Source organism: Lathyrus oleraceus, chromosome 5 (assembly GCF_024323335.1).
Source record: "Lathyrus oleraceus cultivar Zhongwan6 chromosome 5, CAAS_Psat_ZW6_1.0, whole genome shotgun sequence".
NCBI classification, from domain to species: Eukaryota; Viridiplantae; Streptophyta; class Magnoliopsida; order Fabales; family Fabaceae; genus Lathyrus; species Lathyrus oleraceus.
Genome location: NC_066583.1, coordinates 574,833,288 through 574,848,516, shown reverse-complemented (window position 1 = coordinate 574,848,516; position 15,229 = coordinate 574,833,288). Strand labels below are relative to the sequence as shown.

Sequence of the window (15,229 nt, the reverse complement as noted above, 5' to 3'; positions counted from 1 at the left end):
GTTCTAAAAAGTTCCTAGAGTCTTAATTCCATCTATCGGATATTACAGGTTAGGATGACTAACTCATCAACCCATAATATTCTCAAGAGAAATTCGTCTGAGTGTAGTATCGCGTAATAACTGTTATCATGTCTACACTTGAACAGTCTCTGCACTACGTCCTAAATAGGCCAAGAGGGGTTAAATGTTCTACGGTCCTCAGCTTCTCGGACCCCAAATCAGAGATAATAATGCCTAACCACAAATGACTTGTGTGACATTCATAACTCCAAAAGGGTCTCCACTGAGTAGATGGGTCTCAAGCCAACTTGTTAAGGACTACTCCACATAAGTCGAACATGAATATACCTTCCTCCTATCTTAACTGCACTCAAGTTCGGGTTAGAACTTATCTCACCACTCAGAGATCACCAAGCACAACAAGAAGATTATTTCATACAAACAAATATACAAACATCAAATATACAATTATATACACACAAAAAAGTAGGCTAAACCCACTGGAGACTACTCCCAAACAGAGTCGCCACTTAATTTCTGTAGCGGTAAATTCATGACCATTAAGCTATGGATAAGCTAGACGTCAATAAAACTAGAGTCGCCGCCGCTCTTTTATTATTTCCAAGGGAAAAAGGGAAAAGTACGAACAAAACCCAAAGATAAGAAGTTTTCCAAATTAAAACTAATAAAATGCCAAAGATTACAAGTAAGGGGTTGGTTACACAGAGGGAAGGTGTTAGCTCCCAAAATGTCCTAGGTACTCCTAGGAAGCCCTTTTTTGTGTGCATATGTGTTTTTGTGCAAAATTGATGTTTGCGATAAATATAGTGGAGGGATGGGAACAAAATTCATTAATTATATTTTTATGTTTGACAAGACCTTCAGACTTGTACCTATGTACCAACATAAAAATAAGGGATCAAAACCTCGTAGTTCGTGGTATAAATTTCAAAGTGAATGAGTTGCTTTTAACAAAGGCACAAAATGCATAAAAAGGTTTGAATGAGTGTTAGTTCTTTTTGTCTTTTGAAATTTTAAGTCAAATATAGTTAAGTTCATTTATAAGTTTGATTAAGAAAAGAGTTTAAAAACTCAATGGCATAAGGCCAAAGTTTCTAATTTGCAAAATGGTCTAAGTTTAGAAAAAAAAACACAAGCAAAGAAGATTTTAAAAGGGAGGGAGAGATTTGAAATTAAAGAAATGGGGAAGAGATGAAGAGATTAATCCTAAGCAAAAATTTAAAAGTTGAGAGTTGAAAAGATTTGACCAATGGGCTGCAATCCAATAGACAAGAATGTCATATAGAAACCCAAATTTCCCTTGGACTTTAGAATCAAGCAATATCAATAAACAAATAGCAAGATGAAGAGCAAGACATCAAATAAAGATAGCCACATCCAAGCTTAGCAACTCCATGATCCTTCTTCATAATTCCCCATGTATCAGATGGCTTCAAAGAGGATCATTATACACAAGTTCAAAATAACAGCTTCAATATGATCATGTTGCAGATAAACTCAAATGGATCTTCAATATTTGCATCAGATGAAAGTTTTCTTCACAAGAACTTGGTTTCAGAAAAGTTGGCATTGGCCAAGTCCTTTGCACAGGGAGTGTTGCCTGATTCTAAGTCTAATGTCTCAGATCAATTTAACAGTCCACACAAAATGCTTTTTAGGGTTTTTGTTCTTATTATGTTCATTAAGGTCAAAAGACCACAAATACAAACAAGTATATACAAACACAATATATCCACAAAGTATGGCTCAAGTGAGCAAAGTGAAAATGACATTAAAGTAAACAAATTGAATGGTATGAATAATGGCAAATGAATAAAGGCTTGAAATTAATGTGCATAAAAGTAAATGGCTTGAAATTAAATGTTAGTGGTTAGTGGATTAGAAGTTAGTATTGCTTTTACTTTGGTTTTGTTTAAGTCATTCTTTGGAGAACACTCAACCCACTTATCACAAGCATGGATCCTTGAACCAATACATCTTCCAAAGGAAGGAAAAAAGGCCAAGTTTCCACACAATACCATGAAAGAGGGGAGACTTACAATCTCACTTACTAGAATGCTATGCCTTTTGTGTCAACAATTTAGCGCTATGTTAAGCAATCGTAATTGGACTTATATAGAAGCCACAACTATTTGAGATCGGGCAATAGAGATTTTGGTGTTAATGCATGTTAGAGACATAGTATAATGGACTATGCTCACAAAAAGAATATGCAAAAAGGTGGACCTAATCTCATCCATACTCATGTTGATTTTGCAATAAACTAGTCTTAGGATCTAGAGGTATAATAGGCCCATGACATGAATGAATAAAGAAGGGGAATGAGATGAAGAGGGAGGGGAAATGGAATCAACACAAATTGGTCAAAGGAAGACTTTTACCAAATTAAGATCATTCATTCATTTTGGGAGATGAAATGTACATTTCATCAATCCCCTAAATCCAATGATCTTAACTCAACAAAGTCAAATCAACCTTGACCAAGGCCCAACAACACAAGTCAAACTCAAAAGGTCAAAACTAGAAGCTCAACACAATTTATTTTGCATTTAAATAATTAAAATCAACTAAAATATGCATTAAATTAAATTATGGTTTATCAAATTCCTTAAACCTCATCAAAATACCAAAGAAATGGCCATGAGATTTATCATAGGTCAAACAAGGTCAAAGGGCCTTGGAGAAAAAATTTCATCATTTTTGGAAACTTAAAACTGTTTTTAAACAATTAAAAAGATTCATAAAATCAATTAAATCATGAAAAATATTAATAATGATCCAAAAACCAATTTTAATTCAGAAAATGAAAGAGGAAATTATTTAAATTTTATTGGTGAAACTCTCATATTTTTTGGATCAATATTAAAATTAATATGAATTAATGAAAATAAAATAAATAAAATGAAAATCAAATAATCAGAAAAAATGTGGACCACTTGATCTCCCTCATTAATTGAGGTGGCAAATCAAGTGGTCACAAGCACGCAATCCACGATGGACTCTAGTCAGCGCGTCACAAACTTGGTAATTAAACCAACACACGAGATTAAATCATTTTAAAAGGATCATGTGGCTCTGAACACGCCAACTCACCATCGGAGCTACAACTCCTGTCTCCTTCTCAGGCGAGCCTCGCCGGACTGGTTCAGTCATAACCATCACCAAAGAGGGACATGATTTCAAAGTAAAAAGGGCACTGAGCTTAAATTTGGCCTCAATTCATCCTAACTCCAAGTATATTGAAAGATACAAGGAGTTGAAATTTGAGGTGTACGATCTGAGTTGCTTCGATTTGACCTCAAAGCAACTCAATCTTGTTGCCTACATTGGTAGGACTTCAGACAACCAAGGATCCAAGAGAATTATGGTGAAATGAGTGAGAATCGAAGAGATGAAATTTTCTGGAAAATACCTTTAATGCAGGTTTGAATTCAAGTTTTCTTGCTTTGATTCGTGCTTGATCTTACTCAGAATGCTTGTAGGAGTAGATTAGAATGATCAAAAGGCTTTGGATCCCTGGAGTTTTGAATCTCAAAACAGTGAGATTCAAACTCAATTTCTAATGGAAATTCTCAGGTTTATCCTCTCAAATGGAAGGGTTTGGTGTTTGGGATCAAAGCTGGTGCGAAGGGGTCCTCATTTCTGATGCACAGGGTCTCTATTTATAGCTAATTCAAATGATATTTACATCGTTGAAGTGAACTTCCAAATTTGGCAATGAGTGATGCATGGGTGCATGGGCGTGTACAGGCCCATGAAATCATTCCATTTGGTCCATAGTTGAGTGTACATAAGTCTGAGGTCATGTTGGAATGCTAGGCAAACGTGCATGGAAGTTTGAAGTTCAATCTTTCCAAATGATGATGCAATGTTCAAGCTATACACAGCCCATTAAAATCTTGTCCAAAATGGATGAAATTAGACTTTTTGGAAATATTAGATCAAGAGGAACAACTTTCATGTTGGACACTTTTTCATTTGAAGCTTGTATCATGATGAATTTTGAGGTGGAAGTTTGGAAAATTAAACATATCAAAAAAAATTCTAAGTGTCAAGCCATATGTTCACTTATTCCACCTTGGCTAACTTTTTATGTGAGCTCCAAATGAGAAATGTTCCTTCATCAAAGTTGTAGCTCTCTTAAAGTCCTTCAAAATGGTAACATATTTGACCTCATTTGGATTGGATATGAAGGAGTTATGCATTTTTGAAGTTGAGGAAAATCACTTGTTCAATGGTATTGGTCCAAAATGACCTATATTGTATCCTCATATCACATGCTCATAAAAGTTGAATTAGATCTTCCTCCAAAATTCAAAGTTTTAGTAGACATCTTGAATTTGATTGTGAAACTTGGAAATATTTCATCTCATAAAAATCGAGCAAGTTATGATCTTGGGAAGTTGACCTCAAAATTAGGGTTTAGACAAAATGACCTATAATCTTTCACCATAAAAAATGACTTTCCAAGAAAAACTAGCTCTATACCTCAACATGAGAGTTGTTTGGAATGTCATTTAGAGTAACGTTTCTCTTGGAATCATTTTCATATGACAAAAATCGTAGGATATAGGGTCTAGGGAACCCCGATTTTGATCAGATAAATTCCTCTGGTCAACCACCATGAACCAAATTGCTAACTTGCAATTCTCTTGACTTTTGGGACTCATGGAAGATCATATATGCATAAGATGATGAAATTTGAAGTATCCCTTGAATTATTTGATCAATTATTAAAGAAGCTTGTTGAAGAAGTTACACAAGATACCCAGATGAATTAGGGTTTCCAAGGCAAACCACCTCCAAACTCTTGATGATTTCTTGATCAAAATAACATGTGGAGATCATGATGATCCATATATGATGCCTAGATCCATTTTAGATCATTCTTGATTGAGCTCTTAACAATGAGGGTCTTAAACCTAGATATGAACTTGATAGATCAAAGGTGAGCATGTGCCTTACCTACAAAAGAGTTAGACAAATACAAAGGCATATTTTTGGTATTTTGGTTAGTAAAATGATAGAATACAAAGTATGATACAATCACATGATGTTTGATGATCTCTCATAATACAAACTCAATGAATGAGGGGTAAAGAGGATGCCAAGGTGTGATCCCAATGCAAATGCATATGATGGGATATCATGAGGGATCTTAGGGTCAAAATTGGGGTCTTATAACTTCCAATTGTTGGAGTTCAACAATGAACCTCCATTAATAATGCACAAGAATTGGAAAAGATGAAGATGAAGAATGAGAAGAGAGAGATAGAGAAATTTTCTAACTAACTGTTCTCTAATGGAAGAACTGTTGCAATCTGTAACTAACTATTGGTTTTATACTAACCAAGTCCTACTGCACTAAGTGCAACTGAAATGAAACTCAAATTAAACACAAATACAAATTCAAATGAAATCTAAATGAACTTGTATAATGAATTTCATCTAACACACATGACAATCATTTGTGGGCATGACCTTATTATATGAGTGCGTTTGTTTCAATAATTGAATTTGTATTCCAAGAAATCTTATATCGAAAAAACAATAATCTCACGTTTGTTTGAAATTTTTAAAAATTATTTTGGAGTATTTATTATTCCAAGAAATATTTTTATACATAATTTTGTTCTCATACTTAAAAGGAAGGAATCTAACCTTTTCATGAGAATATAATCTAACTAACTATAACTTTCCACTGCTACTCACATTTTTTTTTATAATTTTAAAATTAAATAAATATTATAAAAATTTATGAAAAGTTTAATTTTTGATCAAACACTTATATAGAAATATTATTCCTAAAAATAATAATCCAAAAAATAGGATTCCAAGGAAAAATATTATATAACTTGAAACAAATGCAACCTATATAATGAAAGAAGTCAAATATATCTAATGATCTACCCATTAAAGACTGATAAATACATAAATTAAATTATTTTTGATAAACTAAAATTTAACATTTTAAAAGTCCAATTCAAATCTTCTTTCTTATTTTTTAAATCTCTGTTTAGAATCAAGTTTTGATATCCTCATAAGAAGTATAGATATGAATGTTAAAAATCGAATGTATTTGGTTTCAAGGTATGGCCAAAATACTAAGAAACGGAAAATTCAGTACAAGAAATTTAGATTGATCTTTAACTTAAGCATATACAAAATATTCCTGACGGCAGTAACATCCTTTCCAAATACATGATGCGTTTTTGTTATGATCAGGACATACTTCACATGCACAATCCTCATTAGTTTCGCATGGACAAAAACCTAAATATATTAAAAAGAATCAATGAATATTACTAGAAAATGATAAAAGATCTTAAAGTGATAAAAATGTGTGAAAATGGACTTACTATGGATGGTTGCCACCAGAACTAGGAAAAACAAGATGAGGAAAGCAAAAACAGTTTTTAGAATTTCAGCCATAGTTTATCTCCTTGAGTTGCATGTAACAACACTTCATGCTTTGTAATTGCTATAAAATTATTTTTGACACTTAGGGAGTTTTAAGAAAGCTTTCTTGTAATTAAAACATTACTACTAAATTGTCTCTTAGGTACATTAGTGCGTCACAGTTACATCTTTTTTTTAAGAAAGGAATAAACTCATAGAGATGTCACATTTATCCTTTTTTTATGAATATAGGAGGTCATTGATTTTTCATAAATATATTTAGCCTTCCATAAACGAGAAATTGTAAAAAGTAAATAATAACGTGAAATGATTAAATAAGTGTAGAAATAATGGATTAAAAAGAAAAACAACTTACTTAAAGAATCAACGAAATCTATGGTTCATGATTCGATATGTCTTAACTACGAAGATAACCCAAAAAAAAAGTTAAATAGTTTAAGGAAAATTTCTTAATTAGGCTTTTGAAATGTTCAAAATGAAAGATTTAGGCTTTTGAAATGTTCAAAATGAAAGATGATGAATACGTGGAATCTATATTTTTCTAGATTCAAAACATTGATATTTGGACTCAATGTTTTGGATTACAGTTACATTATGAAAATTTTACCCTGTACCTCTACAATTGTACCTACACCCCTACATTTAAATTTCTTTGACCAAAATGCCCTCATATAAATAGGGTATATTTTCCATTTCAATTTTTTTTTACCATTTTCGTTGAAGACTTCCGGAGAAGACAAATATTTAGCTCTTTTGCATTGTAAACCGGAACACTCAGAGTAAGTCTTCCAGTTCATTAATTGTATACCGGAACACTTCTCTAAAGAGTTCCGGTTTGTTGCCTTTAAGGGGCACTGAACCGGAAGTCTTTTAGAAAGTCTTCCGGTTTGTATACTTGTATACCGGAAGTCTTTCTTAAAGACTTCCGGTTTGGATGATGTATACCGGAACTCTTTAAGAAAGTGTTCCGGAAGACTTTTTTTGTTTTTTACTAACCGGAACTCTTCTTTGAAGTGTTCCGGTACGTAATTTTTTTTTTTTTTTAATTTTAATTATTTTTTTAAATATTTTTTTTTGCTGTGGTTCGAAGACGAGGTGCAGATGGCCAGATTCCAGTCCGCACGTTAGACCGGGGTGCATCTTCATCTGCAGCTGCAACTGAGCCGGCTGGATATCCAGGAGGGTCGTACGATACGTCTCTTTTGGTGAAGTACGAGCATCATGTTGCTCCACATATATGGTTCGGTGAGGTAAGTAAACGGGCTATATTTGAAAATGAATAATAGTTGAATATTTTATAATTTGTTTTCTAATATGTGTTTTAATTGTTTTTTGGAAAGAGGTCCAAAGAAAGAGTTGAAGGTTGCCGGACATGGACTGAAGTTGACTTCTAGGGTTCCATTGGCTCTTCCACCACAAATGGAGAGTTGGGTATCTAGATCCGGTTTATCTTCACTGCAGAGAACGAGTCTGAACAAGATAGACACAAATCTTGTCTCTGCATTTGTGGAAAGATGGCATCTAGAGACATCTTCATTTCACATGCCGTTTGGTGAAATGAACATTACTTTAGATGATGTCGCATGTCTACTTCGCTTGCCCATCAGGGGTATCTTCTGGAGTCCTCAGGATGTGACTGAAGAGCTAGCTGTTGAACTTGTTGTTGACTACCTAGGAGTGTCACAGGGTCAGGCACAGTCACATGTTCGTAGCTGTAGGGGGTCGTATTACAAGTTGGAGTGGTTATATGATTTATTCGTACATCATAGAGCTGCTTCCAGCTGGGCATATGCGACTAGAGCATATCTATTGATGTTGGTGGGTTCCACCATATTTGCTGATAAGACCTTTACACTTGTAGAGACACGATACCTCCTCCTGTTTAGGGACTTGGATGGATGTTCAGGATATAGTTGGGGAGCAGCTGCACTAGTTACCCTTTACCGATATCTTGGAGATGCGTCCATGTACAGTTGCAAACAGCTCGGTGGATATCCTACTCTCCTACAGGTATATAATTTAATTATGTTAATTAAGTGTTGGATTCATTTTATAAAATATGTTAAATTAATTTGTTTTATTTATTATGTTTGTATTTTGTAATAGTGTTGGATTCACGAGTACTTTCCAACTGTTGGAAAAAGAGGGGAGAATTGGAAACCTACTGATAACTGTGGTCTTCCCCGAGCGATGAGATGGTCGTATAGGTAGGGAGTCCTGAAGGTCGATGATTTACGACCTATTTTGGACGAGCTGACACCTGCCGACGTCATATGGCGACCATTTGAGGATCATAGAGCATAGTGTGTATTTGATGAGATATGTCTTTACAGGGGCTGTTTGAAGTGGGGTGAAACAGTTGTCCCATACTTCCCTGATAGATGTTTACGTCAGTTCGGGTATAGGCAGTATGTTCCATCCCCACCTCTGGATTGTATGATGGCGACGGATATTGATGTTGATTGGATCAGTTACCATCAGAGTGTTATCGCTGTGATCGGTTCATCTACCGTGGCCACCACTCCATCTGATGCAGTAGACGGTTATCTGGAGTGGTATTATTGTGTTTCCCATCCACGGTTGGTCCCTCCCCATCGTGACGCTCCTAGAGAGGTACCAGTTCCTGTATATGACGTCGGGCCATCTGATCCTGATTGGGCTCGTGTATCTACATTGATTCATCGCTATCTGAGACAGGTTAATGCCGAAGAGGAAGATCCACAGTTTTCTGATTTATTTGAAGCTTTGCATATTTCTCGTTCACATTGATTTTATGTATTAAGCTTTGAATATAATAGACATTAATATAAAATTCATGTTTTGATTACATATTTATGTTTTGAGTACATAATCATGCTAATACAAGTGTAAGTAATTGCCAATGTTGCATACGTCCTGCAAATCCTAACATCCAAGTAGATGCTATATGAGAACGAAATTTCTTCCAATCTAATGTGACCGGTGGCAATGGAAACCCCTCTTTCATGTTAACCTGATAAAGTAAAATAATTAAAAGATTAAGTCATATAACATAAAATATTAACTGAAATAATGTTTGTATTTAGGCATATAAATACGTACCTGAACCCAATGATTGCGGTTAACAAAACCAATGCAATAAATAGAGACATTTGGTGAATGTGAACTTGTCATCGGAAAGAAAGTCATGCACAGATTGCCTAAACAGACAAGTACAACATTATAGCGTTTCGCTATCAAGTAACCCATATCTGGTAGACTCATCCATTTTTCAGGTGGCTGTGAACCAAAGGATTCTATCATCAAAGATTCTCTCACTACTGACAACCGATTAGAAAATAACTTGTCATACAAAGTTGATCTATCCTTGTCTATTAATTCCAACCCCAACTCTCTACGAACCATTGGCCAACCATCCTCACCATATCCATGCAATGATGCAATGACTCTAAATCCACAATTACCATCTGATTCAACATTAACTACATCTTCAATGTATGACCTAATATGATTAGGAAATTGAAGAATGAATTGTGGTTGCTTCTTTGATAATTTGATCTTCTTCGAAGTCTGTGATGGTTGAGATTGCCTTTGTGAAGATTGAGATTTCCTTTGTGAAGATTGAGATGCCTTATCAACATACTCATGATACGAAGGGTCCCTATAAACATCATAATCTGCTGGTTTTTTCCCTTTCTTCTTCACTCCTCCTTTGGTTTTTATTTTCTCAGGCGGTGGACACAATGTTGTCATTATTGGGTATGCTAGTTCACATACCCTACTCTTTAATGCCCTTTTCCCAATAACATCTAATGACCTAAATCGTCTCCACAACTCATCCATTGCATAAGTCATATCCACCTCTGATCCATCGTCTTCACCTACCTCTAACTCAACTTCCATAGTTAGTTTCCTCCAATGAACATGAACATCATCAATGGGTATCGGTATACCACCTAGTCTGTATCTTCCTAACTCACAAGCACAAGGTAACCCATAAGATGTTCTAAGAGTACAACCACATATTTGCCTGTTAGTTCCAACATAATCAACTCTCAATAACTCTTCAGCAATACGTCTCAAAGTAGCTCGAGATACGGAACCACGCAAATAACCATAAAAGGGACTTACGTGCGCGTGCTCAACTTCGTAAAAACTCTTTTGAAAAGAAGCTCTAATGTTTCCCAGTTGTAACCTCAAGTTGTTATTCATTGCTTCCCAACATTTGACCATGTCACCTATACTGTTTCCTAACATCTGCTTTAACTTCCAATGAGCAGATTCAACCCTAAAAATATTGAAAATAACACATAAAAAATACATAGAAATAATATCAGATATAAAAATAACACATACAAAATTATAAGACGTACCGATTAGTCGTTGTGTTACCCAAATGTAGCACTCGATTAATCCATGCTCCAACAAATCTATGCATATGTGGAGTTAACCATGTGTCTTTCACATAATTAATAAATCCACTATAATTAACACATGCTTGCTCAAGTTGATACAATCGCTGACCATACTCAACCTCATCACTAGCCCAGACAACTTCCATCCATAATGTGTCTATCGTCTTTTGCAGGTCATTCACCACACGTTGTTTGCATTTGGCACCAACATTTTTGTTAATGTGAAATCTACATAGCAAATTAATCGAGCTGGGAAACACAACTTCAATTGCTTTCATCAAAGCAAGATCTCTATCTGTCAAAATCACTTGTGGACACATGTCTTTCTTCACAAACAACTCTTTTAATTTCTCCAATACCCAGCAAAAATTCTCTGTTTGCTCAGACTCTATATACGCAAATCCAACAGCAAAAGTCAACTCGGTCGATGTCATGCCAACAATTTCAAACAAAGGTTCTCTATATTTGTTTGTCTTGTAGGTGTTATCCATAACTAACACAATCGGAAATATATTCAACAACTTAACTGAATCAGGATGTGCCTAAAATATCTCTCTCACCACTTCCGAGTCATCCTTTTTTCTACTCCAATACACATATCCTGCATCCTCAATAAGCTTAAACAAATGTTGTATCTCACTCCTAGGACCTCTTATCTCTTTTTGTATCACACTCTTATGCTTGTATACTTGCGTAATCCGAGTGACATTCTCAGGATAATTGTCTTGCAAGGAAAGCAATATGTGTCTAGGTGCTACATGTCTCTTTGCCAAATCAGCGACATGTTGCTTCTCATCTGTGGTCAACCTACCAATAAACGAATGACATTCTAATCTATCCGGTAAACCATGATTATGTAACCCACATTTTACATCAATCTTCCAACCAGATCCATCTTTCGCCGGAGTCGACCTGATTTTAAATGGACATCCACATTTCTTCGACGCACTTTGGATACCACTATCACTAATCTTGTGTTTCCCACCTTTATCACAACCAAATATTATTTTGTTACTTCTCCCTCTCTTCCCCGTTTCAGTATCTGAACGACTGATAATAACAGTTACTTTATTGTTGATTCCAACCTCTTTAATCCATCTGATAACCTCTTCTCGTGTACCAAATCTTTCCGTCGTCATAAACGCATCAGTAGTATCTACACATATTTGGGGAAGATTTTCCATTCCTGCAAAATAAAAAAAAAATAAAAAAAAAATAGCGAACCGGAAGACTTCTTGAAAGACTTCCGGAACACATATAATACATACCGGAACACTTTTCCAAAGAGTTCCGGTATGTAAAATTTGTTCACCGGAACTCTTTCAAGAAGTGTTCCGGTTTTGTAAATTTTTTTTAATTGAACCGAAACTCTTTCATGAAGTGTTCCGGTTTGCTTTTTTGTGTGTTCCGGAAGTCATTCTTTAAGTCTTCCGGTTTGGGAAAAATACATACCGGAAGTCATTTTGCAGGAGCTCCGATGCGAGGGGTGTGAAAGTGTAATTTCTGAAATTTTCAACTGAATGGTAAAAATGAAATGGTAAATTGGTTAAAACCAATTAAGGGTAGAATGGGAATTTTTAAAATTTTGTAGGGGTATGGGGCTAACTGTAGGGGTACAAGGTAAAATTTTCCTACATTATTATTGATCATGTGAAGATAACTCTCTGAAGACTTGCTAAGAAATAAATACCAAAGATGAATACCATTCAAGAAGAAAAAGACTTAAATATATTAGTTATTGAAGATTTCACCAGCTTTTTTTGGAGTCATGAGATTGAACTATGCGATGATGAATCCTAGAAAAAGTTAAATTTTATTTTTATTAAATCTAAAAGTGAGAATATCAAGCCTAAAACCTTATAAGCCGAAAAATCAGATGATGAAGGTTCTAATGAACGTGAGAGGTGTATGCTATGTTAGTAAGAAAATGATAAAAGTCCACGATCCTAATGTTTCGTGCTTCTATGTTTGAAAGAAGACCACAATCAAAGAGCTTGTCATATGCTAAAAACATGAAAAGACAAGAAATCTCCTATAACTAACCAATGAGCACGTAAGAGTATTTGGGCATCTAAAAACAAAATTATTTATATTGCAAATATATTTAACAACAAAATTGAACATAAGTCTAGGTATCAGGAGAATGGATGCTCGGAACACGTAATAGAGAATAGGAATATGTTCCAAAGCCTCAATATAAATGGCAAATGCAACATCCATTTTGAAGGGAAAATTCAAAAGTATTGGATCAATTAATAACATTTATATTCCTATTATTAATAATTGATGAGAGTCATCATCACGTGAATTTAAGGAAGATTTTGGTAATTTCGGAAGAAGAATGATAAAAAAAATCGTATTAAAGTGTGAAGAATTGAGAAAAAAATCAATACAAGAAATATATAAAGACTTAGTGAAAATTGTGAAGAAAATAAGAGAAAACAAGTGTTTTGCTACTAAAATCCTCTCGTGCGCGATGCATCCCATCATGGTGCGATGGGACTTTCATAGCAATACGATGCTAGCTATCGCGAATGTGATGCTGTTTTTTTCAGCTGACACATTTTTTTCCATTTAAAGCAATTTTTTGCCACTTTTTGAGGGTACCAAATTCCAAGATGGATAGTAATGGAAAGAGAGATTTTTGGTGCTTTTGGAAGCCATTAGAGTCATTGAAGAGAATTTTCTTAGTGATTTTTCATGTACTTTGAATCTAAACTCATGGTATATTTATTTTACACTATGAATAGCAAGATTTCACCTAGATTAGGCTTTTTTGTTGGATGAACATATTTTTATTCTATTGGGACATATGAGTGGATGATGTTAACTCTATTGCTTTGACATATTATTATTATTCAATTATCGTTTGTGTTCATTTCATATTGAATGTTACGAGACACAATTTGATCTAGGTAAGTAGTGACATATTAACCGTATGACTGTCAGAAATATGATAATTGTTCGATTCTCTAATTAACTAGGGATAGTTGAATTAAATTTTTGACTTAGGGATTAACGCGCTCTAGTGTCTAGTCTGACGTTTCAATTGGTCTAAGGCATCAGAGAGTTAACGCTTAGACTAGTGAGTTGTACATCAAGGAATCATGTGCAGTGGTAAGGTTAATCTGTCATGTAACTCTTATGTCTCTGCATGTCTGTTAATGCGTATTTCATCAATAGAATAAAAATATAGGATTCTAACGAAAATACCTAATTGCCTTTATCATCGTATCTTTTCCGAAGTTAATTTTCTCTTGTTTTCGGATCAAACAAACAATTTTCAAATAAACCCCCTCTCGTGTTACGTTAACTCGCACTCGTTTTCCTTATTAAAACTCAATCCTCATGGAGACAAATCTTATTTTATTACTTCGATACATACTAGTTCACTTGCTAGTTTTATAATCAATACTGTTTTATTAGTTGAAGGACTCATGTCTAAATTACTAAGTATAAATAAATTAAAAAACAATAGTTATGAAATAGTCTTTAATCAAAAGTCCTGCAAATATATAAGTAAAACTTGGATTTATCATCTTCAATGAAGTGAGGAAAAATAATATTTACATAATCAAGTTATCTAAATTTCAAAAACAAAAGGTGAAATGTGTCATGTTAGTGAACAAAGAGAAATCTCTATGGCATAAATCATTACGACAAACAAGCTTGAAATTAATCTCAAAGTTTTATAAGCTCAAAGTTTAGAGAGGTATGCATCATCTAAAATATCAATCATATTATTTTTGTGAGGCATGTCAAAAAGGAAACTTGTGAAAATTATTTTCATTTTAAAAATATTGTTTCTTCCTAAAGACTATTAGAACTTTTACGCACCAGATAAATAAGGGCTCCCAAAAACTCTCTCTCTCTCTCTCTCTCTCTCTCTCTCTCTCTCTCTCTCTCTCCTTCTTATAACCACTTCCGTAATAAACTTTGATTTAGGTAATTGTTTTCCCTTTTATTTCTTAATCAAATGCTTCAAAACACTTAAGCATATTCAAAGATCTTTTCATAAGACCTAAAAAAACACAAACTTAATTCAAACCCTTTTGCCACTTGGTTTTTCCATGTTTAAAACCTTTTCATAAAAGTATTAGACATGAGTCATCCCTAGTTGAGATTTAAATCTCCTACCCCATAACGTTGTTGAGATTGATATTGATTCTCTTCCATTTGGAAGAGATATGTGGCATACTTGTTGATTCTATATCCAAGTGAGAGCCCTTCTTTCAATTTGATGCAAAGATCTATCTTCCACATGTTTATAGTGGTTTAAAAGTGAGTTTTCTCCTTAAGATGACAATTTGTCTCGTTCGCATAAAATCAACTCCAACTAATCCCTTCTTACTTTTGAACCCGAACTACGAGGTTTTGATCCTTCACGGGTACGT

At 34.4% G+C, this 15,229-nt stretch overlaps 2 protein-coding genes across 2 annotated transcripts; one reads left to right on the top strand and one right to left on the bottom strand.

The window, feature by feature from the left end:
- The first annotated feature begins 8,129 nt into the window (after window positions 1–8,129).
- On the top strand, window positions 8,130–9,514 carry LOC127082158 (protein MAIN-LIKE 1-like). The gene is made up of 5 exons (XM_051022383.1): window positions 8,130–8,451; window positions 8,548–8,648; window positions 8,775–8,840; window positions 8,913–8,983; window positions 9,507–9,514. The coding sequence occupies exons 1-5, from the start codon at window positions 8,254–8,256 to the stop codon at window positions 9,512–9,514; spliced, it is 444 nt and encodes a 147-aa protein (XP_050878340.1). The 5' UTR covers window positions 8,130–8,253.
- A 1,408-nt stretch (window positions 9,515–10,922) lies between these two features.
- LOC127082157 (uncharacterized) lies at window positions 10,923–12,343 on the bottom strand. The gene is made up of 3 exons (XM_051022382.1): window positions 12,288–12,343; window positions 11,647–12,021; window positions 10,923–10,939 (listed from the first exon to the last, which is right to left on the bottom strand). The coding sequence occupies exons 1-3, from the start codon at window positions 12,295–12,297 to the stop codon at window positions 10,923–10,925; spliced, it is 402 nt and encodes a 133-aa protein (XP_050878339.1). The 5' UTR covers window positions 12,298–12,343.
- Window positions 12,344–15,229: the final 2,886 nt, after the last annotated feature.